The sequence below is a fragment of the Pogona vitticeps genome, chromosome 1 (assembly GCF_051106095.1).
Source record: "Pogona vitticeps strain Pit_001003342236 chromosome 1, PviZW2.1, whole genome shotgun sequence".
Classification (NCBI taxonomy): Eukaryota; Metazoa; Chordata; class Lepidosauria; order Squamata; family Agamidae; genus Pogona; species Pogona vitticeps.
In genome coordinates this window covers 346,962,107-346,987,129 of record NC_135783.1, presented here as the reverse complement: position 1 = coordinate 346,987,129, position 25,023 = coordinate 346,962,107, and the positions used below count along the sequence as shown (strand labels likewise).

The window sequence follows — 25,023 nt, the reverse complement described above, 5'->3', positions numbered from 1 at the left end:
CTAAGCACCTTGAAGGCATAAACTTTGTTTCCCTTTTGGGAGGCATCCCATAGTATTATCCTATCCCTCTTGCAGGCCGAACATGACCACATTCTCCTCTTCCTTTTTCTTGGGGTTGATCCGTGCCCATCCCTCAGGGGGTGCAGCTTGTCCTGGGTGGTAAAAATTACTAGTTCCAGCTCTGCAGGTGACTCTGATATAACTATCACTCTCAGACATCTCGTAAAGCTGATGGAATTTGGGCTGGACAAAACACGAACTTGCTGTTGTAAGAATTGGTGGTTGACCCTAACTCAGATACCTTCAAAATGAGGAGTTAGACTAAGAAGACTTGTCAGCCTGCCTGCCGATAGTCATCAGAGCTTCAAGGGACCTCCACGCTCAGCAGCAGCAGATCTTTGGATATCCAGAAAAAGGATTCCTCCAAACATAGACACGTTCACTCCATTGAGCTTCCAAAGAGCAATGTGCTGGTTACTCAACTACTCTTTAAAATCCCAAAAATTCATGCGCTCCTGCTTTCAGAATATGCTATGGGGGTTGGTTTTGCCTCTTCTCCTTTACTGGAAGGTATGTTGGTTGTTGGCCATACAAATAAGTGTGAAGTGTCAGTTACTGGGGCAATAGCTGCTAACCTTACAAACACACTCCGTTTGTGTTTTGCTTGTGGGCTTCCCAAAGTGGGTGCAAGGAGGAAGAGATTGCTGAATCAGAGAGAACTGCAGTTTGATCTGACATGGATCTTCTTGTATCCAGGGCTCACATCTAAGAATACTTAACACGGATCAGTAAACAAACACTTTAATATGACTTTGCCAAACTCCTCTCAGTTCCGTTTAGAAATAGATTCTGCATCGGCTAATTCATGTCCAGGAGTTGGTCTTGAAATAGATGAAATTCAGAAGGATTCCCTGCACAGGTCGATAATTCCATTTCCCATTCTGAGCAGGACAACAGCTTTGGTGAGAAGCTCAGTGGTTTAGGTCTCTGGTGGCGGAGCCAGAAGTTGGGAGTTCAATTCCCCACTGGGCCTCCTTGAGAAGATTCGATGAATCATAGGGTCCCTTCCAGCACTGCAGTTCAAAGGTGGTGGTTAATTTACTTATTTCCAAGCATTATGAGAGAGGCATATTTGTCTTCCTTGCCAGACTGAGCTTGGAAAAATGACTTTCCCAATGTTATTGTGACTTCCACTGATATTATTAACTTCCATGCACCTCGAAACTACAGTGGTGCCTCGCTTAACGATTGCCCCGCATTATGACAAATCCGCTTTACGTCGATCTTTTTGCAGTTGCAATTGCGATCGCAAAAGATGGTCTAAATGTGGGAGTTTCACTTAGCAATGATCGGTTCCCGATTTTCGCTTTACGACGATAAAAAACAGCTGATCGTTGGGTTTTCAAAATGGCTGCCGGGTGCTTAAAATGGCTCCCCGCTATGCTTAGGGATGGATTCCTCACTATACAGGCAGCGAAAATGGCCACCGTATGGAGGATCTTCGCTGGATGGTGAGTTCTTACCCCATTGGAACGCATTGGATGGGTTTCAATGCATTTTAATGGGCTTTTTAATTTCACTTTACGATGTTTTCGCTTAACGGCAATTTTCTTGGAACGGATTATTGTCGTTAAGTGAGGCACCAGTGTATAGAAATAAACATGGTAAAAGGGTGCTTTACCCACCCATTGAAGGCACAGCCATAGGTAAAATGGGAAGTTGCCAGACATGACATGGAGAGGCTTGTCTTCAAGTCACTATTCAACCTTAAGGCTCATTCGGTCATCTTGAATCAGCCACCAAGCGGCAAGTCACATGTTCAGAAAAATGAATCTTTCCTGCTTTGGAAGATGTTACTTCCCAGTAACATGATCACCTTTGCTTTGCCTGACTTTAGAATGATATATTTTTGATTTGAACAAGATTTGTGAAATGTTCGAGGTGTTTTTAAAATGAAGCGTGGGAAGGCAGAAATGATTTTACTTGTCCCTTTTCCCTGGTCCTCAGCCAATCTCTCCTTTTCTTTTGGTCAGGCTAAGAATGCAATCATCACTCCAGATGGAGATTGCAGCTAAGAAATCAGAAGAAGACCGAGACGAAGAAGGGCAACAATGAAGGAACCAGAAAAGATCATCAAGTGTAAGGATGTGTCACTGGACACCAAGATCAAGACCATCAGCACTCTTGTGTTTCTGATCACTATGCATGAATATGAAAGGTGGACGATTAAGAAAGCTGACGGGGGGGGGGAATGATTTGTTTGAAATGTGGTGCTGGAGGAAAGCTTTGCAAAGATACCCTGGACTGCTCAAAAGACAATCAAGTGGGTCCTAGATCAAATCAAGCCTGAACTATCTCTGGAGGCAAAAATGTTGAAACTGAGATTGTCCTACTTTGGGCACATCCTGAGATGACAGGATTCTTTGGAAAGGACAATGATGCTGGGAGAGGTGGAAGGCAGCAGGAAGAGAGGAAGACTGACTACACAACGGACTGACTCCCTAAAGGAAGCCAAAGGTTTTTGTTTACAAGAGCTGAACAGGGCAGTTGGAAGACAGAACCTTTTGGAGGTCGCTCATTCAAAGGGTCACCATCAGTGGGAGGCAACTTGAACAGGACAGAACAACATCAATAAGGAATGCAAGAGGAGCCCCCCCCCTCAATCAGATCAATGGTCCATATAATCCAGAATCCAGACTGGTCACAGGTACCATCAGATATGGACACATAACCCCAGTCTTCGTATGCCTTCACTGGTTCCCTCTTAGTTTCCTTTACCCGATTCAAGGTGCTGGTTATGACCCACAAAGACCTTAACGCTTTAGGACCTCAATACTTGGTGGATCGTCTCTCCCACAAAAAAACTATCCCTCCCACCTGTTCCTCACAGCCCTTGATGCTAAAAATTAGGACACCCAAGGAGGCCAAAACAGCCAGAACCAGGAATGGAACTTTCTCAGTTGTGGCCCATTCCCTCTGGAATACGTTTCCTACAGAGCTTTGCCAAACCACTGAAGCTTAGCTCATCTCTAGTTTTCATCTGTGCAATTCTATTTAAAGGCAGGTTTATTGGTTTAGCTAGCAATGGAGTTTTTATTGTATTTATTATACACTGCAGTTTTTATCATATGATTTTATTCCAGGTTGTGAACCACCTAGAGAGTGTTCACACTAATGGGGTGATATAGAAATGGAAATAATAAATACTAAATATATTAATTAAGGGGAAAAGGAGAAAGGAAACAAGATGAAAAAATATTTTCCCCTCTTCCCTTCCATTTCTTTCTCCCTTGTAATTCTGCCAGCCTGTGGAAACAGACTAACAGAGTACTTAACTGGATATTAGTAGTAACAGTAGCATAATTACTTCCATTTCTTGTGTGATTTTTTTTCTGGGGGGGAGGCTTAACTCTAGACATGTTACAGATAAAATATTTTAAATGATCAAAGCCATTCATAATGGAAAGTATAAGGTTAATAAACTGACCTAAAGGAAATCAACCCTGAGTGCTCACTGGAAGGACAGATCCTGAAGCTGAGGCTCCAATACTTTGGCCATCTCATGAGAAGAGAAGACTCCCTGGAAAAGACCCTGATGGTGGGAAAGTGTGGGGACAAGAGGAGATTGGGACGACAGAGGACGAGATGGTTGGACAGTGTCATCAAAACTACGAACATGACTTTGACCCAACTCTGGGAGGCAGTGGAAGACAGGAGGGCCTGGCGTGCTCTGGTCCATGGGGTCACGAAGAGTCAGACACGACTTAATGACTAAACAACAACAAAGCTGATAGTTCAACAGGGAGATTACATCGTATCAAATGCTGGGAAGGAGATGGGGTGTCTTAACTGGATACCAAAGAGATAAAAAAGTTGGAGCCAAATCGACCTCCTTAGAAAGAACATTTCAAAAGAAGGGAGCCACCACTGAGGCTATCTCCTCCATCTTTTGAATATGGGTAGTACCATCTTGGCTGCACAACGATCAACACTTGAAAAATCAGTCTGCCATTAAAATGTGCTTTCAAATGCAACAGAATCTGCATAATTTCATACATACTGTTTTTCTTGTACAGGAGTATTTCGAAGCAGTTTGATTCATAGTTGTCAAACGTGTGTCTGACTTTTTCAATGGTTTTCTTATCGGTGAGTTCCCCATACATAAAACTGGAGGAAGACATAAAAGAAATGGAGGCAGAAGAAGAAAATGAGAATTCTTGTTGGCTTTATAACAAGAACAACATATTTGTAGACATTTTTATAGTTTGGACTGTAGCATAACTGCAGCCTACATATGCTTAACTCTAATTTACAGCTTGTTTTCCTCAACATTTAGTTACAAAGACCCTCTGAAGCAAATATAGGTGGCAAGCTCCCTTCTTTGAGGGAAGATTGATATTCAGGCCGTAGAGTGTTCAATTTGAGGGGTAGCTTGGGTATACTTCAAGAATCCACTAAACTAAGAGAGAGGATGAGTTAATAATACCTAAAAGTGTAATATTCCTAATCTTGTCCCACACAACACAAGAGACACAGAGAGAGAGAGAGCTCCAGAAGACCCTTTTTTAAAGAACAGCATTTTGTCCCAGGTTTGTAAGGTCTGATGCGGGCCTTCACACTCACATTTTGGGGTCTTGCCTCTTAGACTTTCAACCGGCCATTTCATGAAATAGAGCCTTGACAACCTGCCACCATTGTAGTATGTGCCATTTAGACATGCTCAGAATTACTCTTTTTTATTATCTTGCATGTTCTAGAGTTGTAGCTGCACAACAAATTCATACACCAGCCTATGGATTGATCCAGCTTCTCTACCTTGCCTATCTATCAGGCACACCCAGTTTTATAATTCTTGCTAAAGGGTTTGCCCCTTGAGGGTAAACATGGCATTCCAAGGTCAAGATATGGGTGTATACCGTTCCCAGATCTCTGGAAATAATCAAGCCACACAAAGGATTCTGGAGAAATTGAAACCTTGAATATTTTGTGAACTTGTGGTTGATCTTAATAAGGTTATTCTTTGCCTGTGAATTTCGGGCTGATCTACCTGTAGATTTTGGGTTCATCCACTTACACATGAATACATTTTTTTTCTTTATGGGACTTCAAAAAATGAATCAGAGCTGAACTAAATGAGCTCCGTTGTCTTTAGACTTCCCTTCATTCTGAAATGAATAGACAGCTTCTCTTTAAAACAGAAAGTTTCTAGCTACCGGGCAGTCACTTGTTATGCTAAATAGCAATTTCAAAAATCAAAAATCCGAAAGGATCTCCCTTACACCAAGCAGAGTAATCCACGAGACTTACCTGCAGGTGCTACTTTTCTGCATGACGTCCGCTCGGTGGTATCCAGAGAGTTTACAAAATCCGTCATTACTATAAACTACAGGCCAGTCCACGATTTGAGCATTCCCCAGCAAAAAACTTGATTCTGCATGGAAAGAAGGAAAGACAATACTGTATTGAAATTCGCTGCCACATCAAATGAAAGGCACTGCAACAAAATGTGGTAGTGTGGACTACAGAAATTGAGCCACCTTGGCTCCAAGATCTTCCATCCCATTGCCACCACTTTCCCAGTTTTATATTCTTCTCTGCTACCAGATGCTCAGCAGTCTCTGCTCAGTTCTCAATGGGCTGTTTTAAGGAACCCCTTTTGCCTTGCCCCCTTAAACATTATTGCAGGCATGTAGAGTCCCCCAAACCTGCCTGTTTCTCCTTCTTGTGTGCGCATCATCGTGGTATTAGCTGAGCTTGGAAAAGGTGGCCTTTTTGGACTTAAGGCTACCAAATTTTTAAAAAAAGCCATTCCACCTGAGGAATTCTGTAAGCTGTAGCCCAAAAGTATGTTTCTGAAGCTCTGGCTATGGGTTTACACATGATAATAGTACCATCATCATAATATTAAAGCTGCAGAGTTGGAAGGGACCCTGTAGATCATCAAGTCCAGCCCCTGCCAAGGAGGCACAGCGGGGAATCAAACTCCCAACCTCTAGCTCTGCAACTGGAGACCTAACCCTCTGAGTGATTCAGCAGTTCATGTTAGGGATAGTAGGCATGATCATCAGCTAAGTACTGTGTGTAGACTAACAGATGAGAAGTCAAATCACCATCTACAGCCACTCATTACAGACTCCCTTACATCTGATTTTCCATATATTTATTCATTGTCCCCTTTCCAACCCACCACTAATAATAACTGCTATTCACAACCTTCTACCATCTTATTGATAGTCCAGAAGATACCTTGAATACACCCATTAGTTACTCCCGTTCATATTATTCTAACGAATGCCATCTTTCCACTCTATTATTACAGTATCTGGAATGTATTCACTTTCATCGTTAACTTATTAAAAGAAATGGAGACCAGTTAAAAAAATACACACTTGGCTTGATTCTTCCCTTGTTGTTAAGCTACCTTAAGACAGTTTTTCCAAACTGTCTGTAAGCAAAATCTTATTATGTCACACGGACAATGACTAGTCACCACTATTTTCCAACCTTTTAGTACATTACAAATTATTACAATACTGAATCAAACAAGTTCTTTGTACAAAAGGGGTTGTTTTCCCCCTCAGAGAGGCTTAATAAACAGAGCTTGGAATCTTTTACTATCATCTTTTTTCAAAATAAAAGAGACAAATCTTCAATTATTCAGTTTTTAAAGTTCTGACAATTAGACAATTCCATCGCATATGCTGGTCTGTGCCCCTGAGTCAACAGTCTCTCCGATACAAAACTGTTCCTGAATTCTACCATTCTAGAAATTTTATATCATGTTCTATAATATTTATGTCACTGAACTGACACATCAAAAGTTTCTGAGACCAAATTTTGGCCAAAGGGTCATCTGATAGAGTTTCTTGAAAACCTGATTCCTAACTCATTTTAAGTCCTTTTCCACTGGCTATTATTTTTTTAAAAAGGGACGTGGTGGCACTGCGGGTTAAACCGCTGAAGCCTCTGTGCTGCAAGGTCAGAAGACCAGCCATTGTAAGATCGAATCCACGCAACTGAGTGAGCTCCCTTCGCTTGTCCCAGCTCCTGCCAACCTAGCAGTTCAAAAGCATGTAAATGCGAGTAGATAAATAGGTACCATCACGTTGGGAAGGTAACAGTGTTCCGTGTCTAGTTGCGCTGGCCATGGAAACTGTCTACGGACAAACACTGGTTCTACGGCTTGGACACAGGGATGAGCACTGCACCCTAGAGTCGGACACAACTGGACTAAATGTCAAGGGGAACCTTTTACCTATTGTTTTAGTAAGAAGGAGACTATATGGTCTGAATATCAGTTCCGTGAAGTTATCAGAGCCAATCAATCCAAATTTGTCCAACTTTTAATAGCTATCTGTTTTTGTTTTTTTGTGTACTTATTCTATGAAACACTTGGATATTTCATTTGAAAATGTCTATCTTTTCAAATCTTATATAGGTACATTTATCTTACATCAGTACAAGACATGATACAGTTGGAGTTGTATGTAGTCTCTAAGCTAACCGCTGCCTGCAACCTGGTCTAAGCGCATGCAAGAGCTTGCAAGAGAATTATTTATTATCTTATTTAAAATATTTTTACTTTAATGGAATTGTAAAATCTTAAATGGTATGAAGGCACTTTTAAAGGGCAGTTAATTAGTTGTGGTTTAAGGTTGCTTTAATTGTATGGTTTTTTTCACACAATTATTCTGAAGTAATTATTTTTAATTACTCTTTTTGGCAGTAGCCGCTGTCATTGGTGTGGTGGGAGGCAAAGCAGCTAATATTGGGCAGCGTTGGGAGCAAAAGTGTGTAGCCACACACACGCACATCTCCGCACAGAGGGGAAGGCGGGCGGGCAAACTGAGGAGGGACTCAGAAGTAAGTAAGCTATGTGGGGTTTGTCTCGGATTGAAGAGGGACATTGATAGCCTTCTATTCCAGCTTTGGGAGACAGACAGGAGAAAAGGTACAGTGACACCTCAGTCTGAAGCTGAAGGAAAGGACTTTGATTTCTCTTCATATAATAAATCTCTTGCAAGAAACAAAAACTAGCACATCACTGATAAAGGTTCCAGCTCAGTCTATACTTTGCATGCTACATTACTACTTTTGGGGACTTCTAAGTGTTTCTGTCTTGTTTCATGCTTCTTTCAGTCTGTTCACCAAGAAGGGGACCGTACTGCAATGGATGCAGGAAAATGGGCTTAGGCTGAACCCGGACAAGATGGAGGTTCTGAGGGTGGGTGCCCCTGTGGTCGGCGGCTTGGGTGACTCTCTCTCTCATTTGGGGAGGTGTGACCTTGGCCGCAAAGAGTGGGGTGCACAGCTTGGGGATCCATCTGGACCCGACGCTCACCATGGAAACACAGGTGGCGTCGGTAGTCCGCACCGCCTTTTTCCATCTCTGGCTGATTGCCCGGCTGTGACCCTACCTTGATACGGGGGCGCTGGCCATCTTGGTGCATGCGCTTGTAATCTCAAGATTAGACCACTGCAACGCGCTCTACGTGGGGCTGCCTTTGAGGCTGATGCGGAAACTCCAGGTGATGCAGAATGTGGCGGCCAGACTCCTTAGTGGAGCGAGAAAATACCAGCATATTTCTCCTATTCTGGCTGCACTGCATTGGCTGCCCATTCGATTCCGCATCGACTTCAAAGTTTTAATGCTTACTTACAAGGCCCTAAACGGTTTAGGATCTCAATATCTGGCGGAAAGCCTGCTCCCACCAAGGTCTACCTAGATCACTCGTACGAGTCAGGACGTGAGGCTGAGGGGCTTGACGCCGAGAGAGGCCCAGAAGGAAAAGACACAAAACCGTGCCTTCTCAGCGGTGGCTCCTCGCCTCTGGAACAATCTCCATCTGGGGATCCGTGTGGCCCCTACACTGGGTATCTTTAAAAACCAATTAAAACATGGATGTTTATTCAGGACTTCCCTCCAGTCTATGCTTGATTCTTTCTTTTCATTCTTTCTTCATTTACTCTTTACTCTAATTTTGTTTTGTAAATTGTCATTGGAAGATGCATGTAATAAATTTGTGTTATTTTTATTAGGTAAAGGTAAAGGTTCCCCTTGACATTTTAGTCAGTCGTGTCCGACTCTAGAGGGCGGTGCTCATCCCCGTTTCCAAGCCGTAGAGCCAGCATTTGTCCGAACACAGTTTCCGTTATCACATGGCCAGCACGACTTAGATTAGGAATACTGTTTACCTTCCCACCGAGATGGTACCTATTTATCTACTCGCATTTACATGCTTTCGAACTGCTAGGTTGGCGAGGAGCTGGGACAAAGCGATGGGAGCTCACTCCGTCGCGTGGATTCGATCTTACAACTGCTGGTCTTCTGACCCTGCAGCACACAAAGGCTTCTGCGGTTTAGCCCGCAGCGCCACCACATCCCCTTATTTTTATTAGTTGTCTACATTATTTGAAAGCCGCCTAGAGTGGTTGTATACACCAGATGGGCAGGATACAAATAAAATAAATAAATAAATAAATAAATAAATAAATAAATAAATAAATTATTATTGTAGGCTCAGTATATCTGATAAATCTAGGTTAACATTCAAAAATAAAAAGATTTTAGCTGACGACAACCGAAAAACAATCCAGCATCGCAACAAACCAAACCATAACAAACCAAATTAAACATCTGCCCAAACAGGAAGACATGATATGGAGGGGAAAACAAAGTGAGTCCACAGCTACTTCTGACTGCTGGATTTTGCAATGAAATAAAATGTTGCCCTTGCAATAAAAGCATGGCCTTCTCTGCTACAGCCCCTTGGTTCCAGATCCTTGATTGCTGTATATAGAGACAACTCTTTGTTGACCTTTAAGACGCAAGCTTGCGCTATTATTCTTTTTAAAAAGTTCTCCCGGTCTGTGCAACGTAGCTGGATGTTTACCTCCCATCCTGACTGAGGATCCTGCTTCTTTTTAATCTGTTGTCATTTTACTGTGATTTAATTATAGCTATTCTTAAAAACACTTGCTTATTGTTTCGTAATCTGCCTCCAGGGACTGTGGAACAAAACAAGTAGGATGAAAACACAACGGATGAATAAAACAGAATAAAATTAAAATAACGATTTACGATCATAACCAAGGGGAGATTAAGATACGGAGGTAGGCACATGGGAGGTAGCAATAATTTTGGCTAATTCAACAGTTCTGTGTTTTTAACATTCTCCGGATATGCATCAGAGTGAAAAAATGTGTACAGTATGTCCAAGTGAGCCTCTGAGGATGCATACATTACAAGTCCCAAGACTTGCATTTTCTACTTAATTTTGTAGCTGTACCTATATTGAATTCTAGGAGTTTAACGAAGTAACTTTGTCAAGGTCTACATTATAAGCTTTTAGCGTACAATATGAATTGTGCAGGGGGGGCATCCGCTTTGCTGATATATTATGGTGCTTTTCACACTTTTGTTGTGCTCTGTTGCCCATAGATGATTTTAAAAATTAAAACATCAATATAAAATTTATAATCTGGCTGTACAGGGCTTCGGGGATAGGTTGGGTGAAGAGGGTTCTAAAAATATTCCCTAAATAAATAAGTTTTAACCTGGGTCCTCTGGATTTGTAGCACAGTCTCGCCTTCCAACTTCACATGATCCTCTAGTCTAAGGCAAACATTGGAAGGCTTTTTTTGGCCAAAAAAGAAAATATGCCAGAATTCTCTGACTAATGCATGTGATCGTTTTTAACAGTGAAGGTTACATAACGATATGAAGACACAAAAAGCTGTATCATTCCACAAGAGCGGGTAAACTAATTGCATTTGATTATTTCTTTCTTTAAAAGATTAGAAAAGATTGGAATGGCTTTCATTTGGGTGAGGGGCAGAGTCATTACTTAATATTTCCTTTGCTCACAGAGAATTATAGTCCTTAAAAAAGAGCCGAAGAAATCTGCTGAGGGAAAAGAAGACAAGCAAAGTCAAAGATACCCCCAGTTCCTTAGAAAGACGGAAAAAATAAGATAAATGCTCATGTATGGTTAGATCCAAATTGTAGTACAGTATGTGCTGTACTGTCCCCCCCTCCCAAATCCCTGTATCTAAATTTTAGCCAATTTCCCCCCCGATTGTGAACGATTTGCGAAGGACAGGATGGGTTTAAGTGAATGGGGGAATTCTCTGAAGAGAAGACTCCCTGGAAAAGACCCTGATGTTGGGAAAGTGTGAAGGCAAGAGGAGAAGTAGGACGACAGAGGACGAGATGGCTGGACAGGGTCATCGAAGCGACCAACATGAATCTGACACAACTCCGGGAGCCAGTGGAAGATAGGAGGGCCTGGCGTGCTCTGGTCCATGGGGTCACAGAGATTGGGGCACAACTTAACGACCAAACAACAACAATATGTGCTGAAAGATGGGGACAAAGGAGTAACATTGTCCTCCCCTTCACTTAAACCCCTCTTGTCCTTTGCAAATGGTTCACAATCGGGAAGAGGGGGGAGATTGCCTAAAATTTAGATGCAGGAATTGGGGGGGCGAACAATGCTTTTGTGTCAAAGGAATTCTGAAATGATTCTGGAATGAAACCATAATTTTTTATCTTGTTGTGAGCCGCCCAGAGTAGACAATGTCTAGATGGGTGGCATATAAGTGCAATAGATAGATAGATAGATAGATAGATAGATAGATAGATAGATAGATAGATAGATAGATAGATAGATAGATAGATAGATAGATAGATAGATAGATAGATAGATAGATAGATAGATAGATAGATAGATAGATAGATAGATAGATAGATAGATAGATAGATAGATAGATAGATAGATAGATAATGCAGGGGTCCCCAACCATCGGTCTTGGGCCCTGGCCTTGGCAGGACCAGGCCGCAGAGACAGATCTCCTGCCCCCCATGGCCCCCCACTCACACACCCCCACACACACTCAGACACATGCACACCCCTCACTTACACACACAGATCCCCCACACACATGCAGCCCTGCACACATGCATGATAAACCGGTCTGCAGTGCCAAAAACGTCGGGGACCACTGCCATAATGTACATGTAGATAATTGGTCTTCTCCTGGAAGAGGTGGCACACTTTTCTTCCACAGCCAGGAATTTTCTACTGCAGGTCTTGGTTCGTGGATCCTTGGAGTGGCAACAGAATATTTACCAGTGTGCAATTCAGCCTGAGCTGCTGATTCTTGGGTATAGTAGCTGCTGCCTGGGAGGCCTGCCCAACCTCTTTCTCCCCATGGGAACAAAGGCGGGTTTTACCCATCAGCTAGAAACATCACCGTCAAACCGGTGGCCTGGCTGCTCACTGCAGAGGCAGCAACAGAGGATGTGACATCTTAAGGCCTAAAGAAGGAACATGTTGTTGTTGTCACCACCACCACTCATAGCCAGGCCCCTATGACTATCCAATCACAAGGCTGGAAGGATTTGAGGCTGAGCTAGGCCTAGCTTCACCTAGCTCCCAGTTACCACCAGGGCAGATACAGGGTGGAGTAGGCCTGACTAGGCCTCAAGGCCTTATTATAGTTTAGGCCCGTCTCCCAGGTGAGCCACGTTTAGGTATCCATAAAGTGTCTCTCACAGATGGAGGCAGTGACAGATTTTACTTTCTTGGGCTCCATGATCACTGCAGTTTGTTTCCATTCCCACATCCCTCTGTCCTCCCTCCACACCTTTGTATCTCTCCCTTTATAACCCTTACATGTAGAAAAGTTGTTGATTAGAAGGGGGGGGGAAAACTGGACTAAACAATGTTTTTTTTTTCCCATCTGGATTCCTGATGCAAGAAATAAGACCGAGAGGGAAAATCAGAGAGGAAGATAAAGGAAAAGAAAAAACTAGGGGCACTCTCCCTAATTCCTTTCAAATAGGAACAGAGCAACACAGAGAACGCCCAGACCAGCATTGGAGGATGCTGTAATCTATAAATAAATAAATAAAATTACATCTCAAATGCTCTATGATTGAGAGCCTTCTTACTTCCTTTATGTAGATGGGCTCGTAGTCAATGAGTAAATGGAATCTCCACTGGGGAAAAAACCACCAGCGTAATCTTCCACTTTGCCAGCCTGCATAACAGCTTTGCATCTTCGAGAAGCTGCATCGGCTACAGCCAGTTCCAGGGGAAAGCAAAAGAAGATTCCTGGGCAGTTTCTTTGACAATACCGTTTTCATGCAGCCTCCCTGCTGTCAAAATATTGTCAGCTACTTCCGCGGGCAAATGAGCATGGGAAAACCAACTGCCCTGTCAAAATAACTTTCCTGAGAGACTCTTGAATACTCTCTCTTGGACACTCTAAAATAAAATAAACGTATCTTATCTCATAAGGCCATGTTTTCATTCTACCCATCCGAAACAAAACCTCAGCCTCTGGGATTTTGGAAGAATTAAGCAAAAACAAAAAACAAAAACAAAAACCCACACATTTCTTTCACTGACTTCAGACTCAGACCATCAAGGAAAAAAGTAATAAAATGGGAGGTCAGAACCAGGGCAGCTGGATCAGACTTGGAAGTATATGGAGGCATTTAATGACATAGTACTGGGGGAAAAAATAACAACGATGTCAATTCCAATTTATTCCATCTGAAACACCCTGAAACCCCTATAACAATTGTGTGCTCTTATGTGCAATGGTGTTGGAAGTCCTTCTCCACCCCCTCCAAGTCCTTGGTAACATTCCTGATGTGTTTCTCTCCTGCCAAGATCTCTGGCACATCATCATCATTGCCTTCAAGTCAATTCTGACTTACGATGACCCTTTCCTGGGTCACTGGGAAAAGAGTACTCAGAAGTGGGCTTACCCTTCCCTTCTCCTGGGGGTGTCCTGGGATGATACAGCTCGCCCAAGGCCACCCAGGCTGGCTCTATTCCTTAGAGGCACAGAGGAGAATTGAACTGCCAACCTTTGGCTCCACAGCTGGATACTTAACTGACAGAGCTATCCAGAAAGCTGGACAAATAATAGGTAAGAACAATAAAGAAGCCAGAGCAGGTACAACAGAAGAAGAGATGTTTGTTATGAGACACTGAGCCGCTGGCAAAGAAAACAGATCTCCCCTCCCTTCTCCCCAGAAGACCTCAGAGATCTGCCTCAAAGGAAGATCCAGGAGTAACTTCCAGCAGTTACATCCACCACCCCCACATTCACACCCATCCACCTCAGGTACAAGAAGCCAACAAGGTCTTGCCTAAAGCTTTTGAAGCTCCTCTCTCCCTCTCATACAAGTCTATGGCTGAACTAGCACAGCGTGTCTCTGGAAACCTATTTTAAAAAATCTATTTAGAAAACACAGCAAGGGAAGAGGAGAAAGGGAGCGTCTTCGCTCTACCTGTCATCGCCAAACCAACTTGAAGATGTCACACACCCCACTGCTTAGGGACAGAATGGGCAATAAAAGGACAAAATAAAAGCCTAGCCCACCCACCCACTCCAAGTCAAGACTCCTTGACAGAGGCCAGAAAGGAGCAGAGTAAGACTGATGGGTGGGGGGGGGGGGAACAGCCTGGTTCGCTCCAAGAAAGACATTGCCTGATCGCTGTCTTTAAGAGCACACCAGCCCATCCTTGCAGTGGTCCAAAGAGTGTGGCGTCGGCCCCTCCATTTCTCATCTAGTCTACCGTTCTTGCAAATATTCCCCACCAGCATTGCTCAATAATTCTGTTTTACTGTTTTCTAAATCTTTGCAGGTGGAAGGAATAGCAAATAGTGAGACCCCTTGTGGCCAACGCAATTATTGCCCGCTGGCTTTCATGAAGCTGTTCTTCCCTTGTTCTATATTTAGCTCATGATCCAAGGGGTTCAACCGCAGATCAACTTGTTGAAGCCTCCCAACAGATCCTGAATGCAATAAGTCTCATTCCAATAATCACAGCCCTGGTGTCCAAAATGGTTTCAGTTTGGATTGGCTGGAAATAGGGCTGCACACTTGCAGGTAACACTGAACTCTGTTTCAAAAGCAGCCTTCCCTGACCTCCTTTCCAGAGATTTGAATCACATCTTCCATCCTTCCATCCTGATGGATGGCAGCGGCAGCTGGGGTTCATGGAAGCTGTAATCCAAAACATTAGGAAGGACAATTCTGAGCTTTAGTCATCTGTGCTAGCTGCACAGTTAGCCCACTAAATATATTTTCATAATATTCCTAATTTCAACATAAGCAGCAGAGTAAACAGCAACTCCTTTGATTATTCAGACCATACATCAAATGAGTCAGGCATTCTGCTTCCACTAGTGGCCAGTCAGATCATCATGATGAGGCTGAAACTGAGATTATCCACCATTTTTCTTCGGCACATGGTAATGAGAAATATACTGCTCCAGAATATGGAGGCTTTATTCCTATTTGTTACGGTACTGTGTCATTTTTGTTTTCCCAAAATATGTTTCTCCTAGCATCATTATGCAATTAAAGAAACGTTTGTCACAAGGGAATTCAAATGAGTCTTAATGAATGAATTGAAGTCTACATATATTTGCCTAAAGAGAAAAAGTCTTTTAAAGAGAGAGGAAAAAGTCCTCTTTTTAAAAAGATAATTAATCCCTGTGTCACAACAGACATTATCTTAAAGAAAACATCCCTGTTTCCATTCTCAGGAACAGACACATTTCCATGCCAATGTAAAATGTACCATCGAGCATTTTTCATCATTACTGCTATTGCCAAACATTTAATTTTCAAAAAATTCTGCTCGTCAATGGGCAGCAGAATGCTTGTAGCTGATTCATCGGATTGAATAACTAGTGAAAAGTAGAAGCCTCCCTTTTTGTCTCATCAGAACAGCTGCTGTCAACATGAAAACTGAAACTAGAGACTATTTGCTGCAGATTTAGCTCCCTGGAAAACAAACTAACTAAATAAAGCAGAGAGACATTTGTAGGCTGTGGTTCACAAGCGCGGATGAAAATCCCATTAAAATCAGCAGAGTTTCCTTTGGAACAAACATGTACGAGATTACCGTACATACTGCATGATCAGCACAGAGATCTTAGCCTACAGTGGATAGAAGATGAAAACTGAATTACAGTTGAATAGGACTCACAGCCCCATAAAGATGTATAAGATTGTAGAGGTAAGCGATGAGGTCCATGTTACAACTGGCGCTTCAGTGTGAACGTTAATGCATCACAACACCCAGAGCTATCAGCTTGTTTAAAATTATTTTGTTTGAAATTCAAATTCTTTAAAATTCTTCTAATTTTTTTTTCAAAGTTTACATTGTTCATATTCTTTCAGCTTGCTTTTAAAATGACCTCATTGGTAATTTTACACTGACGGTTACATAGTTTGATGCGTATATTTGGATATTTAATTAATCAATCGATTGATTGATGTTAGGGGTGAGACAGACCAGTTTCCCACAAGGATTGTCCCTCCATGGGGATCCGTAGAGATCCTCCAATTTTACCTGTTCTTTACCTGTTCTTTACACCCTGTTCCCATCACCTGTGCCAGACATCTGTGCCAGGTAAGCCGCTGTGGACTACAGTTGGCGCATTCTGACTCACTCAGAACTTGGAAGTAACTAATTGCTTCCAAATTCAATTCCTTTTCCCAGTAATTGAATTTACATTACGATTGAAGTTTAGTGAGACATACGGCTCTTCTTTTGAGGCTTAAGAGTTAATTTTCAAAACTCCTTTTTATAGCTCAAAACTTGAGAGGAACAGACTGGAAGGAATGTTGCCAACAGCGAATAGTTACAAGATTCAACTGTTCCATTTCGAAAGTAATGCAGCAACTAGCTTCAAAATAAATGACATTTTAGACACACCTTCAAAGTTACTTTTTATAGGCATTTTAAGGCATTGTCAGAGATGTTTTAACCGGAATTCTCATGTTTTATGCGATTCTCTTATACATTTCAAATAGCAAGGGAAGTATTGTAAATATTCCAGCTTTTGTAAATAGCTTGAAGGTACATTATCTCAGGGAACCAGAGAACATTTCCCTGTAATTTTCTGGGGCTGGTAGCCACAATGCACAGTTTTTCAGAAAGAACTGTTGGTTCAGGCCGGTCTCTAATCACAGTAATTGAAGGCCTGGATAAAAGCCCAGAGAGATTTTAAAAAAACAAAACAAAAGAAAAGAAAATTCCAGAATACAGTAGTGCCTCGCTTAACGGGCAGTCTGTTTAGTGATGAAACCGCATAGCGACGAACTTTTTGCGATCGCAGAAGCAATCGCATTGCGATGTTTCCTATGTGGTTTTTTTGCTTTGTGATGATCGGTTCCCTGTTTCGCTTACAGATCATCGCAAAGCAATGATTTTTAAACATCTGATCTACGGTTCCAAAATGGCCACCGGGTAAAAAAATGGCCACCCGCTGTGTTTAGGGACAGATTCCTCACATAAGAGGCAGCAAAAATGGCCGCCGTATGGAGGATCTTTGCTTTAAGGTGAGTTTTAAGCCCACAGAAACGCATTAAACAGGTTTTAATGCATTTCTATGGGCTTTTTAAAATTGCATAGCGACAAAATCACTTAGCAGCAATTTTTGCTGCACAGATTAACGTCGCTATGCGAGGTACCACTGTACAATAAAATACAATGAAGACTATTAATAATAATTGTGTGCCATCAAGTCAGTTCTGACTGATGGTGAGTCATGACCCTTTCCAGCGTTTTCTGGGTAGAGAGTACTCAGAAGTGGTTTATCCTTCCCTTCCTTTAGGGGGAGCCCTGGGACTGTGCAGTTGGCCCAAGGCCACACAGGCTGGTTCTTCTCCCAGGAGCACAGGGGGGAACTGAAGTCCCAACCTCAGGCTCTGCAGTCTAAACCACTGAGCTATCCATACAGCTACAATAGAGATTACTACACTATATACAGTGGTGCCTTGCCTGACGACGTTAATCCGTTCCGTTAAAATCGCTGTTATGCAAAACCGTCGTCAAGTGAAATTAAAATCCAATTAGAATGCATTAGAAACCAGTTAATGTGTTCTAATGGGTGAAATACCTCATCTTCCAGTGAAAATCCTGCGTAGGGCAGCCTTTTTCGGATGCCTGTAAAGCGAGAAATCAGTGTTGCAAACAGTGGGGAGCCATTTTGCACAGCGGGTGGCCATTTTGCAACCCGCCAATCAGCTGTTTTAAAATCATCGTTAAACAAACAATCGGTTCCCAAAGCAGGGAACTGCTCATCGTCAAACGAAAAAAAGCCCATAGGAACATCGTTATGCGATCGCAATAGCGATCGCAAAAAACCCATCATAAACCGGATTTGTCGTTTAATGAGGTAACCGTTAAGCGAGGCACCACTATACTTTTACAGGGTAAAGCCTACTTCAGTTACAGTCCTGGACACATTTATCAGGGAACAAGCCCATCTGAACAAAGTGGTGTTTACTTCTGAGGAAACAATGTGTACACTTTGGCTGTATATAAGTTCTTTCTTGCAAAACATAAGGTCACAATACATTGGTTTATTTGGAGATGTTTAAACAGAGGCTGGACAGCTCTCTGTCAGTTGCCAGCTTCTTGTATTTGTCTCTGTCCTGGACTAAACAATATTCAAATTGTCTTCTAGGATTCTATCACTCTACTTAACAGAGTTTATTGCCTTAGCAGCAGAACAGAATTTTTTAATTTTGTTACAACAGATGAGTACTACTACAGCCTGAACAACAACAACAAAACAAAAATTCCTGTGGAGTGAAGAAATCTTACTTTTTTGGAGTACAGTTCTGGGTGTTAGTGAGATGTGGTGGTGCTGCAGGTTAAACCACAGAAGCCTCTGTGCTGCAAGGTCAGAAGAGCAGCAGTTGTAAGATCGAATCCATGCAATGGAGGGAGCTCCTGTCACTTGTCCTATCTCCTGCCATCCTAGCAGTTCGAAAGCGTGTAAAAATGCGAGTAGATAAATAGGTACCATCACGGTGGGAAGGTAATGGCATTATGTGTCTAGTCGCACTGGCCATGTGACCATGGAAACGGTCTACGGACAGCCGCTGGCTCTACAGCTTGGAGACTGGGATGAGCACCGCCCCCTAGAGTCGGACGTGACTGGACTAAATGTCAAGCGGGACCTTTACCTCTGGGTTTTAAGAGCTAAATTACAGATTTCCCTGACAAATTCAATCCGTAATCTGAAGACCAGCATGGTACTCTGATACTTATTGTTACCACAAGGTCAGGGCCAAGAACCCTTCTTTAAAAAACTTGCTCAGTTGCATTCCTCAAAACATAGGTTGTCTACAAGTCGAGGAACACTGGCCCCTTCTGGCATATTGGATAACAAACACCATGATATCTTTCCATATGGTCATGTTAGGTGGGGATTCTGTGTAGGGTCACGTGGCCAACAGTATCCCATTCTTCTGAGATTTTAGGTTTTAAACCTGAGACTAAAGATGGTCATGAAGTGCTTTATTATACTTTGTTGTGCTTTGTCTCAACACAACTTCACAGGTGCCCTTCCCAGAACCCCTCAGCACATTGTTCCACTCACAATCCGTTATTCCTGGGTCCTCCTTCTCAGTCAGCTACCCATTCCAAGCAAGATCTCAGACTTCCCTTCCCCGCCTCCTCCAGCAGCCAACCACCCAGAGTGGGGATTCTTGAGTGGTCGGCTGCCAGAGGAGATGGGGAAGGTAAGCTCGAGCTCCTGCCCAAATTGGGCCAACCAAGAAGGAGAACCTAGGTGGCATGCTGGGTTGGGGGTGGGGGAGGAAACAAATGGCACCTGTGATGCCACCCATACGAATTGGGACAAAGTGCAATGAAGTGCTTCATATCCATCTCTACTTGAGACAGATGAGTTTTTCTGATATCATGAGGGCTCATTGCCCAGTCTGCAGAATGGAATGTGTGTGTGAGAGAGAGACAATGTGGAGACACAATGGTGTATCTATCCTTTTAAGGGGGATGACTCTAAGGTCTTTGTGGAGTCATCGGAAGGCTCAACGTGTAGTCCATAACATGCAGATGATTAAGCATTTAAACATTGGCATCATTTTTGGAGGAAGCTTGAAGCAAAAGCAGGAAAAGAAATGTAAAAGTCATTAACAAGTTAATCTCAGGATCAGCAACATGTCTAGATCACACAATGTGTGTGTGTGTGTGTGTGTGTGTGTGTGTGTGTGTGTGTGTGTGTGTGTGTGTGTGTTTATTTATTTATTTATTTATTTATTTATTTATTTATTTATTTATTTATTTATTTATTTATTTATTTATTGAACTTGTATCCTGCCCATCTAGACAGTGTCTGCTCTGGGTGGCTCACATCAAATAGATTAAAAAGTTAATATATAACAACAATTTCACAACAGTGAACAGTCATTCAAGATGGAGTTAAACGATAAATCAAGTGGTGTCCGGAGGGAAGGCCTGCCTAAATAGCCAGGTTTTGAGTTGGCTTTTGAAAATACCCAGCAAAGAGGCCAAGCGGATCTCGCCGGGGAGATTATTCCAAAGACGGGGAGCCACTGCCGAGAAGGCCCAGTTTCTTGTTTTTTTCCTTCCGGGCCTCCCTTGGCGTTAGGCTCCTCAGCCGCCCTCCTGGCTAGAATGAGTGATACGAGTAGATCTAGGTGGGAGGAGGCGTTCTGCCAGGTATCGAGGTCCTACACCGTTTAGGGCTTTACATGTAATCATTAAGACTCTGAAATCAATGTGGAAACAAATGGGCAGCCAATGCAAGGGAGAGATATGTTGATGTTTTCTCACCCCACTGAAAAGTCTGGCTGCCGCATTCTGCACCATTTGAAGTTTCCACACCAATCTCAAAGGTAGCCCCACGTAGAGCACATTACAGTAGTCTAACCTCGAGATTACGAGCACATGGACCAAAGTGGTGAGCGCCCCAACATCAAGATAGGGACACAGCTGGGCAATCCGTCAAAGATGGAAATAGGCGGAGTGGGCCACTGACGCCACCTGGGTTCCCATGGTGAACGCCAGGTCCAGATGGATCCCCAAGCTGTGAACCTCACTCTTTGCGGTGAGAGTCCCCCCCAAAAGGGAGGGAGTTCCCCAAACTGCCAATGGTGGGGGCCACCCACCCTCAGGACCTCTGTCTTGTTCAGCTTCAGCCCATTTTCCTGCATCCATTGCAGTACAGCCTCCAGATAGCGCTGAAGGGAGAATAAGAATAAACCCCAAACCTATGACTGCCATATTAACAACATCCAGTCCAGAGTCTGGGATTTGGAGAATGGACCCCAAAACTCAACTCTCGGTTCTAAAGCCTGTGATCTGGCAATGTTCGGTCTGGGAGCTGAGACAGAACCAAAAACTCCCATGTCTTCTCTAGGCACCTCTGTGTGGACATCTGTTTCAAAATCCTTCCCCAAATTCTTTGTATTCCTCTATGTGTCAGAAGTGGCTTAATAGCTCAGTGATTTAGGTATCTGGCTGTGGAGCCAGAGGTTGGGAGTTCGATTCCCCACTGTGCCTCCTGAGAGTACAGCCAGCCTGTGTAGCCTTGGGCAAACTGCACAGTCCCAGGGCTCCCCCAGAAGAAGGGAATGGTAAACCACCTCTGAGTATTCTCTATCTGAAAAATACTGAAAAGGGTTGCCACAAGTCAGAATTTATTTTAAGGCACGTCATGATGACAACGATGAATTGCCAGGGTCCTTGGCAGGAGAGAAACAGATCATGACTTTTACCAAGTGGAGGGGGGGAAGAGTTCAAACACCATTGCACATAAGATCACAATCCAATTTCTCTCTAAGGTATCTGAAGTGATGGGATGGCTTTGCAAAAAGAGAAAAAGAAAACAAAAAGAAAACTAACTTTAATTTTAAAAAAAGACCTGGATCTTTTGCAGGAATACACTGTGTGGTGTACTGGCAGATATTCTTCTTTGCGTCCATGAAAACTAGTTCGTTCACATTTAGAATCAATAAATCTTCAGTCAGAGTTCTTAATCAAATCTCATCGGTAAGGGCAAAGCCCTCTTAGGGAACTAACCACCTGCTCTGTTTTAGGATCTCCTTTTTTAGTCAATGCTGTCCTCTCAGGCTTCAGAGCAACTGAGAAACGTGCCATATGTTAAAAGAAGAGGGCATTCCTTAAATGCTGCAGGCATCTGAAGGTGACGGCTAACTCCTCCTCTTCACGAGTTAGAGGGGGAGTTCATTAGCAAGTATAATTGCTCAGGCATGAAGGTCTGCTTGAATCATGTCTCTTGAAGGCTAATGTGATTTCAGCTTCTAATGGTTGGCTATATGTAATGTATAGTTTTGTCCTTGGCCAGTCGTGGTTTAGAGACCTCCAAAGAACCTCAGCCAATGGCAAACCAGAGACATTCAACTGCCTGGAAACTCTTCTTCCTGTCCATGTTTACTAATTTGTGCCCTATCGAGATGCCTTTGAAACTTGAGCCCGTTAGCCTCTGCTGGGAGAGGGTAGACCAGAAGAAATTGTGTGTGAATTGGAAGGGTTTTGCTGGCTGCATCCCATCAGTATGAGGGAAGGATTTTCAAGGCCAGAAAATACTCTCTTTTGATACCAAGCTAATTAGTGAGGAACTGGTTTCAGCAGAGAAAAAGGGAGGGAAAAGAAGTGAAATTACTTGAGCAAAAACTTTACTGCTTTCTGGAAGATTCAGGGCAATTTGAGACTGATTGGTGGAACACACTGAAAAGGTGGATAATGGGTATTAAATGGTTTGGGAATTGGCTTAGTTTATCTGAGGAGAATGCTATGCGCACCTGGAGTATTGCGTACAGTTCTGGTGGCTACACCTCAAAAATGACATTGTGGAACTGGAAAAGGTGTAGAAGAGAGCAACTTAAATGATGACTGGGCTGGGGCCCTCCCTCATTAGGAAAGACTATAGCGTTTGGGGCTCTTTAGTCTAGAAAAAAGGCGCCTGAAGGGGGACAGGACTGAGATGTATAAAATTATGCAGGGGAAGGATAAAGTGGATAGAGGGAAGCTCTTTTACCTCTCATGCAATACCAGCACCAGGGGACATCCACTCCAATGAAGTGTTGGGAGAGTGAGCACAAACCAAAGAAAATATTTCTTTAGCCAGTGTGTTGTTAGTCTGTGGAACTCCTTGCCACAGGATGTGGTGATGGCATCTGGCCTAAATGCCTTTCAAAGAGGATTGTGCAGATTCCTGGAGGAAAAGTCCATCGCAGGTGATGAGCCATGATGGGGAGTTATAATCTCCAGGATTAAAAGGGAGGTACTTCAAAAGGCCAGATGCAGGGGAGGGATATCAGGAGATGGGTGTCTCGTGGCCTTGTGTGCTCCCAGAGGCATCTTGTAGGGCCACTGTTGAGATACAGGATGCTGAACTAGAGGGGCCCTTGGCCTGATCCAGCAGGGTGCTTCTTATGCCTCAGTATTGATTTATGCTCTGCATATGCTCTGGAACTTTGATAAATTTCTATTTCTATCTAAGTAGTTTAGGACAGTTGGCTTTCTAATTTTTTTTGTAGAACTACTTTGAAATTGCTCTAGCCGTAAATCTTCTGAATGTGTATTTGCTTTGAAAACATATTGATTACTTTTGAACTTTTGGGGGTTGACTTATTGAAACTACTTGTGGCTTTATTTCTTTTAATTTTTTGTAACATCTACAATAAAATAATTTTTAAAAACCACATCGGTTTAGTTATTCTTGGGAAAAGAGGGTTTTATACTTAGGAAACGTATTGCTTCATGCCCCCTACCTGAACCCCTTTCCATTTTGTGAGTGTTTCGGTATTCGTCCCTGACAGAGTTGGCGTGCAAGTTAAAGCCTAGTAAAGGTTCCCCTTGATATTTAATCCAGTCGTGTCTGACTCTAGGGGGCGGTGCTCATCTCTGTTTCCAAACCATAGAGCCAGCGTTTTGTCCGAAGACAGTTTCCGTGGTCATGTGGCCAGCGTGACTAGAGATGGAACATCATTTACCTTCCCACCGAGGTGGTACCTATTTATCTACTCACATTTTTACATGCTTTCGAACAGCTAGGTTGGCAGGAGCTGGGACGAGCAACGGGAGCTCACTCCGCCGCATGGATTGGATCTTACAATGGTTGGTCTTCTGACCTTGCAGCACAGAGGCTTCTGCGGTTTAACCCACAGAGCCACCGCGTCCCTTCTAAGGTTACGTTAAAGCCTACAACCTGGTAAATCTTAATAACTCCCTGGAGCAGTTTACTGCCGGCTCCCAACATCCGTGCACCCTTGTACCATTTGGTGCAATTCTGTCATATGTTCAGAACCCTGACACAGCTGCCTCCACTCCTCTCTCTTTTGTTTTTTAATTCTTCTGTCCACCAGAGGGTCTAGGTTAGTGGGGAAAACTGGCAATCTGCTAACAAAAACTTTACATAAACCTCTTCCTGCTTTGCCATTCTATGACACAAGGGCAGATCAGCCAATCACTATGCAGAAGTTTCATAGCTGTTACCCGAAAAGCATGCCAGCATGCCGTATGAAGAGCTGTATGATTAATTCCACAATAAAAGTGGTTTGAGACAGAAATCAAATCAAGAATCCGGGTTGTCCATGGAATTTAATAATGTTCAATTATGTCTGCAATACTGAAAGACATTTAAAAGGCTACTGTTAAAAGGCAGTATTATTATTATAAAATTATTTCCATGAGGAACTAAATTCTACACAATGAAAAGCAAAATAACGTGCCTTTTATTAAACAAAAGGAACATTTGCTTACTGGAAATAATTTGTCCTGTTTCTAATACTTCATGACAAAGAGCTGAGAACAGCATTGATAACTCCTAGGAATCTTCTCGTGTCCTCTTCCCATCTGAAATATGACATTTTGCCAGCTTTACCCCAACATTTTCATGCTTAACTTGAGGACTAGAAGCTCATTTCTAATTAAAGCTTTTTTCCCTCTGATGCTGCCTGAAAACTCCCTCTTTAGCCACCATAGTACCATAAACCATGTGAAATCTCTTGTCAAAATAATCTCAATCAGAGGTCTTCACCTTCTGTTTCCCAGAATGAATCCAGTATGTTATATTTTCTATGGGAAAAATGCTTTTGATAGTTTTAAATTAGGTCCCTCCATGGGTTCAGAAGCTTATTGGGGACTAGAGTAGATCCTGAATTGATCTGGAGCCATTTGTGTCCCG

At 42.8% G+C, this 25,023-nt stretch overlaps 1 protein-coding gene across 1 annotated transcript in view; it reads right to left on the bottom strand.

Moving 5' to 3' along the window:
- The window catches only part of KCNH5 (potassium voltage-gated channel subfamily H member 5), a 216,315-nt gene that overhangs the window by 177,317 nt on the left and 13,975 nt on the right, over positions 1-25,023 (bottom strand). The window contains exons 2-3 of the mRNA XM_020809805.3: positions 5,308-5,431; positions 4,061-4,167 (exon numbers count right to left, since the gene is read on the bottom strand). Of these exons, the coding sequence (XP_020665464.3) occupies positions 4,061-4,167; positions 5,308-5,431 (231 nt within the window). The remainder of the gene's footprint in view (positions 1-4,060; positions 4,168-5,307; positions 5,432-25,023) is intronic.